At 31.3% G+C, this 9,712-nt stretch overlaps 1 protein-coding gene across 1 annotated transcript; it reads left to right on the forward strand.

Annotated features, from left to right (window-relative positions):
- The first annotated feature begins 1,307 nt into the window (after window positions 1-1,307).
- On the forward strand, window positions 1,308-3,169 carry LOC134250924 (uncharacterized). The gene is made up of 2 exons (XM_062733290.1): window positions 1,308-1,745; window positions 2,155-3,169. Exons 1-2 carry the CDS (start codon window positions 1,358-1,360, stop codon window positions 2,625-2,627), a joined length of 861 nt encoding a protein of 286 aa, XP_062589274.1. The 5' UTR covers window positions 1,308-1,357; the 3' UTR covers window positions 2,628-3,169.
- Window positions 3,170-9,712: the final 6,543 nt, after the last annotated feature.

Below are 9,712 nucleotides of genomic sequence, written 5' to 3' on the forward strand. Positions count from 1 at the left end.
CTAAAAGGTATGAAGCACAATAACTCATTCAGCATTTGGATAATTTTAAATTACTTAAGAAAATTTAAGTACTACATTGTCGTAGTGAAATCATAAACACCACCCAAATACCCCCCCCCCCCCCTTCTCAACAAAGAAGAAGAAAAACCGACAGATTTGAACAATTAAAAAATCAATATAAATATCGTGAAGCCTTAAAAGAGGACAAAATTTCTTATGTGTTATCATGGTGAATTAGTTTATCAATGTATATTTCAAAAATAAAACTACATGTACAAGTGGATCGAATATTTTCATGTCCAAATTCCCATTTTTTTAAAACTTAGTTTCACTTTCGGTTTACGCTACTTGTGCTTCTTTACTTGCATGACCATGAAGAGTGACAGGTTTGTCGGTTTATCAGTATTCGTTTATGTTTTTTCATTGAAAATGTTCTATTTTCAAAGTACAAAGACGTCAGTACATGTTTCTAGTTATATGAAGAGTATTCTAACTGTGTCTCGGGACAAGTCAATACCACAAGCCGGGTCGTAGGACTAGTGTAGGAGCGTTTTTTTCCCTACATGAATGTGTAATTACTGGTACTGATGAAACAGAGTACGCTAGAGTACGATAGAGTACTTTAGAGTACGCTAGAAAAATTATGTTATTTAATGCAATTAAAGTGTTTATTTATGTATGCACAACTTGAAAACATTATTATAGACTTATATTGCAATATTTGTTTCAAATATTTGTTTTAGTGATATTTTGACAAGAAAACAACATCCATAATTGAACGCATCTTAAAAAGATTACAATACCCCAATTTCGATTACTATTTTGTTTCAGACTTACTTACTAAAGATTTACATCCAAATTTTATCAAATATTAAATCAATTGCATGTGTGAATATTTTACAAATTCACAATGAGACATTTCAACAACGTTCAAGTTAAATTAGATCGCGATCAAACGATAAACCGTAAACTGAAATCAAAAATTGAAATAACTCCTGAAATAAAGAAAACATACAAATTTTATTTAAAATATATATTCAATATGTTAAAATAAAGTAGAAAAGTAGGCACAGAATCAATATTCAGATCCGGGGCGGAGGTGCGCATGCTCGACATGTAGACGTAAGTTTTTATCGAGAGCAAAGTGTAGTCCAAAAACCTCGAATTTAATTAATTTCAAGATCTTGAAAAATGCATTGCTGATATTCAAAGATGTTTTAAAGTGTGTTGAAGTGTGTTTTAACCAAAAAAAATGCAATAGAAGCGAGGAACGAGAAGGTAAACAAAATCTGTAAACATATCTGTTTGTGAACACTAGTGAGCGATACTCATACGTTCCACTGTTACATTGTGAAATATGGCTAGTCAATTGACCCAGTCTAAAAAGAGAGCGCTCGATGATATGGACACTAACACCATTAACACCAGTACTAGTGATGAAGAAATTTCAAAGGAATGTGAAAATTTTCAGATGAGAGATGTCATGCACGGTATAACTAATATACAAAATACTCTTGCAAACCTTCTACTAAGGATTGATGGACAAGGTCGCCATCTAGACGAAGTTACCAAGGACATTAGAGGAAAACATGGCATTCAGGAGAGATTAGAAAACGTACAAGAACAGGCGAACGATACGATATATATAACCACTGAACTGCAGGAAAAACAGAAGAAGATGGAAAGAGAACTTAGCCGAATGAAAGATTACATAGTTCGACTGGAGTATTGTGTAAAGATTCAAAGTTGAACAGATTCTAGAGCTAAGATCTAGAGCAATTGAAGACAATATCATTGTGAGTGGAGTAGACGAAAAGGCGCCCGAAATAAAAAATCCTGAAAACCTTGTGAAGATCATTAGTAATGTGTTTGCAGTAGAGATGGAGATACCGGCAGAGACTGTTGATAGCCTACAGATATATAAAGTGTTCCGAATGGGGGAATATACGACAAACATAGGAAATATCCTCGGCCAGTCTGTGTCCAGTTTGTAAATAAATCACATAAGGACATTGTGATGAGACACATTAAAATTCTCAAGGATAAGAAGTCCCCAATAAGAGTGTCTCAACACCAACCTGAAGAAGTCCGTGAAAAAAGGAAGCATTGATATGATGAAATATGCGGACCGTAACATAGAAACGGTGCTAAAAGGTCAGAAGCTCATTTTCACGCAGAGCAAGACGGTGTACAGGGAAAAAATTGGTAGCAGACCAATGGCCGATGAGATCATCAGTGGAGAAGAGGTAAAGATCGCGATCAGTACGGGGAAGACAACAGAAGACAATGGAAACCGGTTTGCTGCCCACGCAACGCCAGTAGATTCCTATAAACAGGTGAGACGATCGCTTGTGGAAGTTATGCGGACAGATAACACTACCAGTGCAAGTCATAACATTTATGCGTTTCGGTTCACCAGTAACGACGGCACGATACACGAGGGATCGGAAGATGACGGCGAGCACGGAGCCGGGAGAATGCTACTAAAGACACTGACTGATAATGACATAAATAACGCACTAGTGGTCGTTTCGCGGTGGTGTGGTAGTAAGATCGGTCCTAGACGGTTCACGCACATCACAGAGGTTGGGATGAGTGCGGCGAGAAATATGCCGGTTCCCGTCTGACGCTTCAAAATGTAAATTATGAAAAGTCACTAGCAAAAAATACAAACTTACAGTAAATAACTTTTTCAATTAGTTAGTATTTGTGTACTTTCATCGAATTTGACTATTACGGTAATTCTGCATAAACTAAAATATTTATTCTAGTGGTTTAGTGGTTTTCGATATGACTATATTCATGCTGCACATGATATCTGGATTAATTATAAATTATGTTTAGGTTTTGATACTTTCCGGAATTTGCAAGTGTATACGTCACTATTTTTGTGTTTTTTCAAAGACTCAATTTCCGGTATAGATATCGTACAGCATGGATCGTGTAAACTTGTAAGTTTTTGATCAATTTCTATTCTATCACTCAACTCAGAGAGGAGTCTGTGTGCATAATTTCAATTTTAATACAGTGCAAAGTGCGACATTTTGATATGGATAAATTTTTGTTGTAATTACATTTCAGATATATTTCTTTAATAGAAAAAAAAACAAACATGGTAACTACAACAAATTGTAATTAGAAAAAAGGAACTGAATAGGAAAGAAATTGAGTATATAGAGTTCCTCTCAACTGAAATTAATTTTGTATATTTTTAACATTTTCATTTCAAATATAAACTTAAAGTTAGGTTTTTTGGGTCTAGTTTTGCACATTTTCAAAATGACAGCAGGTGTGTCTCGAGCTTAAAAACTACTGTTCTGTAGTGTATATAGATTTTTACTTTTTTTATCAACTCTTTTTTCTTGCTGTTGGGGAACAGTAAACTTTTTTATGCATTTGCTGTGGAATGGATGACTATCCATGTGAAAATTTCCTACAAATACTTACATTAAATTGCCAAGGTTTAGGGGACATGAATAAAAGGAGGGATGTCTTTAAAATTTTAAAAAGAAAAAAAATTAAATGTTTATTTCCTTCGAGACACACACTTTGTCACAAAAGATGAAAGCATGATAAAAGCATTATGGGGATATAAGGCTTTTTTTAGTTCATACAAATCAAACTCACGGGGAGTTGCTACACTTATCAATAATAACTGTGACTTGACATTGATTAATGAATATAAAGATGACAATGGCAATTATCTTATTCTAGATGTAGTAATAGACAATCTTCCTTTTTGTTAGTGAATATATATGGACCAAATCAGGATACACCAGCCTTCTATACAAAGATTTTAAATATGATACAAGAATATTACTCATCACAATATATGATTATAGGTGGTGACTTTAATTTAATTTTAGATAAGGATTTGGATTCAATGAACTATAAAAACCTAAATAACCCTAAATCAAGAATGGAAGTATTAAAGATGATAGAGATACTAAATTTAAAAGATATTTTTCGTGAAAACAATCCAAATTTAAAAAGATTCACTTGGAGAAAGAAAAATCCAATAAAACAGGCAAGACTTGATTATTTCCTAATATCAGAATCGTTACTAAATTTGGCCCCTTATGTAAAATTTGAAAATAGTTATCGTTCAGATCACTGTCCAGTTGTAATGGGTGTTAAAACAAATGAATTTCTGAAAGGAAGAGGGTTTTGGAAATTAAATAACTCTTTATTAGCAGATAAAGAATATGTAAATTTGATAAAAGAAAAAATTAAAAATATTAAATTACAATACGCCTGTCCTATCTACAATTTTAATAACATTGACTCTATTGAAAATGATAAAATTCAATTTATGCTAAGTGATCAATTATTTCTAGATACATTATTGATGGAAATAAGAGGAAAATCAATTTCTTATTCAACTTTTAAGAAAAAGAAAATAACTGAAAAAGAATTGCAACTAGAAAAAGAAATCTTTATACTGGAACAGAATTTGTTGCAAGAACATGCTGAAGAATTAGAAAAAAAACATGAAGAATTAGAGAATATTAGAAAAATAAAATTTAAAGGCCAATGTATTAGAGCAAAAGTGAAATGGATAGAAGAGGGAGAAAAACCTTCAAAATATTTTACCAGCCTTGAGTCTAGAAACTATCAGAGTAAAGTTATACCTAAAATTGAAAAGGAAGATGGAACTATAATTACTGACCAATTTGATATTTTGAATGAAGTTAAGCTGTTCTATTGAAGTGTAATATACTCTGTTTACAAGATACTCATTTTACTATAGATATGGAGGAAGATATAAGGAATGAATGGGGATATGATGTATATTTTAGTTCTTTCTCGTCTCAGTCCAGAGGTATAGCAATTTTTTTAAATAATAATTTTGAATATAAAGTTCACAACAATGTGAAAGATAACTCAGGTAATTTTTTAGCACTTGATATTAGCCTTGGGGATGTACGTACAAGTCTTATTGCCATTTATGGTCCAAATGACGATGATCCTGGGTTTTATAATATGGTTTCAGAATCAATAGATAATATGAACAATGATCATGTTATTTTAGTTGGGGACTTTAATTTAGTTATTAACCCAGATAAGGACTATCATAATTATCTTCATACTAATAATTCGAAAGCAAGAGAAAGGCTATTAGAAGTTATTTCTGGCCAAAATTTGTCAGATGTATTCAGAGAAATTCACCCAGAAAAACAAAGATATACTTGGCACAAGCCTCATCCATTTAAACAAGCAAGGAGAATATAAGAAATCATAGATTAATGGGAAACATAGTGAGATCAAGAGCTAAATGGACAGATGAAGGAGAGAAACCTACAAACTACTTTTTGAATTTAGAAAACAGACATTATACAAATAAAATAATTCCTAAATTAATTAAAGATGAAGAAACTCTGGAAGAAATAACGGATCAAAATGAAATTTTAAAATAAATAGAAAGTTTCTATAAGAATCTTTATAAGGCAAATGATGAAAAGCAAGAGAGACTATGATTTAAATGAAATTTTATCAGACACAGACATTAAAAAGTTGAATGATATTCAAAGAGTCTCATTAGAGGAACCTGACACCGAAGCAACATCTGTTCTAACTAATATGTCAAATAATAAAAGCCCCGGGGGCGAAATAGCTTTACTACAGAATTTTATAAAGTTTTTTGGAACAAAATTGGACATTTTGTGGTTAGGTCCTTAAATTTTGGATACAGTAGCGGTCAATTTTCGGTAACACAGAAACAAGGTATTATCACCTGTATTCCAAAAGAGGGAAGAAGTAAATTTTCTTGAAAAATTGGAGACCAATAACACTTTTAAATGTAGCTTATAAAATAGGTTCTGGGTGTATTGCTCAAAGAATAAAAACTGTTCTCGAACAATAATTAGTTCAGATCAAACAGGCTTTATACCGGGTAGATATATTGGTGAGAATACAAGATTAAAATAACTGATTTAATGCAATACACAGAGGAACATGACATCCCAGGGGTTTTACTGTTGATAGATTTTGAGAAAGCATTTGACACAGTGTCTTGGAAATTCATACATAAATGTCTAGATTTTTTCAATTTTGGTCCATCCATTCATTCCTGGATATCTACTTTTCAAAGTAATATAGAATCATCTGTTACACAAGCAGGATACCTCTCCGACTTTTTTAAACCTAGCCGAGGCTGTCGCCAAGGTGACCCAATTTCTCCTTATTTGTTTTTATTATGTGCAGAGTTTCTTGCTCTCAAAATAAAAAATAACAAAAATATAAAAGGTATTAAGATAAATGAAATAGAATATTTTAATGTCTCAGTATGCTGATGATACTGCAGTAATACTAGATGGGTCTGAAAAATCCCTGAGAGCCACTATTGAGGAATTGAATCATTTTAACGCACTCTCTGGCCTAAAAATTAATCTATCAAAAACACAATTAGTTTGGATAGGTAGCAAGAAATACTCAAATGAAAAATTATGTAATGAAATGAATTTTCATTGGACAACCAGCTTTAAAATTTTAGGCATTCATTTTGATGTTGACCTGACTAATATTCCCAAACTTAATTATGACAAAAAGCTGGTAAAAATCAAAAGTATTATTAATCAGTGGAACAAAAGGCATACCACTCCTATTGGCAGGGTTACGCTGATAAAAGTCTCCACTTATCTCACAAATGAACCACCTTTTTATCTCGCTACCAACACCATCAAGCAAATTTGTAAAAGATTTGAACAGTATTTTGTTTAATTTCCTATGGAAATCTAAGGTGGATAAAATTAAAAGAAAACAAATTACTCAAGACTATCCAAATGGAGGTCTGAAAATGATTGAAATTAATAACTATATCAAAGGTCTATATTATTATGGATTAAAAGATTACTGAACAGTCAAAATTCAAAATGGGAAAACTTTATTAATGAAACTGTAAACTTTGACAAAATGTTCAAAACTGGATCAGATTACATCAATGATATATTACACCATTTAAGAAACCCTTTTTGGAAAGATACATTTATTGCTTTTCAGATATTCAAGATAAAATGAAGATAAAAACATGGCAAGAATTTGTAACTCAACCAATTTGGTTGAATAATAAAATTAAAATTGGAAAAAAGCCCATTTTCTATACTGAATGGTATAATAAGAATATTATATATATCAATGATCTGCTTGATGAGAATGGAACTTTTTTGAGTTTACGAGATCTCCAGAAAAAGTTTAACATTAAAACTAATTTTCTTACATATTATGGTATACAAAATTCTATTTCAAACAGTCTAAAAAATGAGGATATTGTTAAAGAAAAAAATAACCCTAGACCAATTATACCATTTTACATAAGATTATTTTGTTCATCCAAAAAAGGTACTAAAATTATGTATGACACACTAAATACAGAGGAAAATGTCACATCTTTTTACAAATCAAAATGGGGAAGATATTTCACTTTATCTAAGTTACAATGGAAAGCAATTTTTCAGTTACCTTTTATCAGTACTAAAAGTACAAAACTACAATGGTTACAATATAGAATTAACCATCATATCTTAACTACTAATGTATTTTTGTTTAAAGTTGGGATGAAAGATAGTAAAATGTGTAATTTCTGTAATTCAGATGAAGAAACAATTTATCATATATTGTGGGAATGTCCCTGTGTTCAAGATCTCATCAATTTATTTTTTGAATTTTGTCAGACAAGGGATATTGTTATTCCAAGGGATCCTTGTTCTTTTATTTTGGGATTAGATCTTAATTCAAGTTGTAAATTTGTACCAGATATTTCTAATTCTCAAATCCTATATATACAAAAAGCGGTGTCTTAATGAAAAATTATCAATTCATGGACTACTTATAGATATCAAAACTTATCTTTCAACTTTGAAGTATATAGCTACCAAAAACTGTAAACTTGAAGATTTTCATAAAGAATGGGAAATTTGGCTTTTTATAATGAGAAGGCTCTGACAATTTTGCTCGATTTTAGAATCAACAACTGTGTCTCAGATCAAATAAATGTTTATACTGACAAGGTTTTTCCCCTTATTTGTTAATAAGCAGCTTCTCTCCTCACTCTCTCTTTCTTTTCCTTTCTTTCCTCTCAATCAGCAATCCTAAGATTTTTGCTTTATTGCACTGTATATATAAAATAATTGCTGATTTGTTGTTGCACTTTATTGTACATGCATTTGTGAAATAAATTAAAAAAAAAAAAAAAAAAAAAAAAGTTAAGCTGTTCTATGAAAATCTTTATAAAAGTAAAGAGAATGTAGAATCAGGAAATATCCATGAAAAATTAAAGCTATATGATGTGCCGAAATTAAACAAAAAGAATCAAGAAAGTCTTCAAGGCCCTTTGACTAATTCTGAAGTTTTGAATTATTTGAAAATTATGAAAAATGAGAAAAGCCCTGGACCAGACGGGTTCACCTGTGAATTTTTCAAATTTTTTGGCGGGATTTAGGTGCTTTCATTACAAGAGCAATAAACAACTCGTATGAATTATCACACTTTACTGAACCAAATAAATTAGGTTTAATAACTTGCCTACCAAAACCAGGAAAACAAAAACAATTCTTAAAGAACTGGTGCCCAATCAGTTTATTGAATGTGATTTATAAAATAGCCTCAGGCTGTATTGCTGAACGATTAAAAACTGTGTTGAATAAATTAATAAATAAGGACCAAACTGGCTTTTTGAAGGGAAGATTCATAGGTGAAAATATTAGACTAGTTTATGATTTAATGAATTACACAGAACAAAAACAGATTCCAGGTTTATTAATGTTAATTGACTTTGAAAAAGCTTTTGATACTATATCATGGAAGTTTATATACCAAACATTAGATTTTTTTAATTTTGGGGAATGCATTAAAAATTGGATACAAACATTTTATAATGGAATCAAATCATGTGTCATACAGAATGGAATTTCCTCTGATTACCTGTTCCCACAAAGGGGATGTAGACAGGGGGACCCAATTTCACCATATCTCTTTCTACTATGTGCTGAAGTTCTTGGGATTCTCATTCGAAATAATAAAGACATAAAAGGAATTGTAATTGATGGGGAGGAATATAAACTTTCACAATATGCCGATGATACTTCAATTATATCTGATGGATCACCACAGTCTATGGATGGTATATTAAGAGAGCTTGATTATTTTGCAATTGTATCTGGACTGAAAATTAATTTTACAAAAACAAAAATGGTGTGGATCGGTAGTAAAAAATTCTCTAAAGAAGTCTTTCATCACTCGAGATGGAAGTTAGATGGGAATAATTCTACTTTTGATCTTCTTGGTGTAAAGTTTTCTATTAATTTAGATGAAATGATTGAACTGAATTACCCCCCAAAATTAAATGAAATAAAGCGATTGATAAAACAATGGCAATTAAGAAAACTGACTCCCATTGGTAGATTAACAGTGATTAAATCCCTGATTATACCAAAGATGAACCATTTGATATTGACTATTCCAAACCCCAATAAGGAATTACTCGATGAATTTGAGAAAGACCTTTATTACTTTTTATGGGGAAGTAAAGTACATAAGGTTAAGAAAGAGTGTTATAATCCAAGACTATAAAAATGGGGGGTTGAAAATGATTGATTATATGGATTTCTTTTGTGCATTAAAATCAACATGGATTCGAAGACTAATCTACTCAGACACGAAATGGTTAAAACTTTTTGAATCAGAATTAGGAATGAAAATTGAATCTCTTTGGGTA

Source organism: Saccostrea cucullata, unplaced genomic scaffold, assembly GCF_032062105.1.
Source record: "Saccostrea cucullata isolate Sc308-1 unplaced genomic scaffold, CSIRO_AGI_Scuc_v1 ctg2346, whole genome shotgun sequence".
NCBI classification, from domain to species: Eukaryota; Metazoa; Mollusca; class Bivalvia; order Ostreida; family Ostreidae; genus Saccostrea; species Saccostrea cuccullata.

Coding starts and splice junctions, on each gene's coding strand:
- LOC134250924 (XM_062733290.1), top strand. CDS start 1,358: ATGGCTAGTCAATTGACCCAGTCTAAAAAGAGAGCGCTCGATGATATG. Junction 1,746..2,154: donor GTATTGTGTAAAGATTCAAA/GTTGAACAGATT, acceptor CGGTGCTAAAAG/GTCAGAAGCTCATTTTCACG.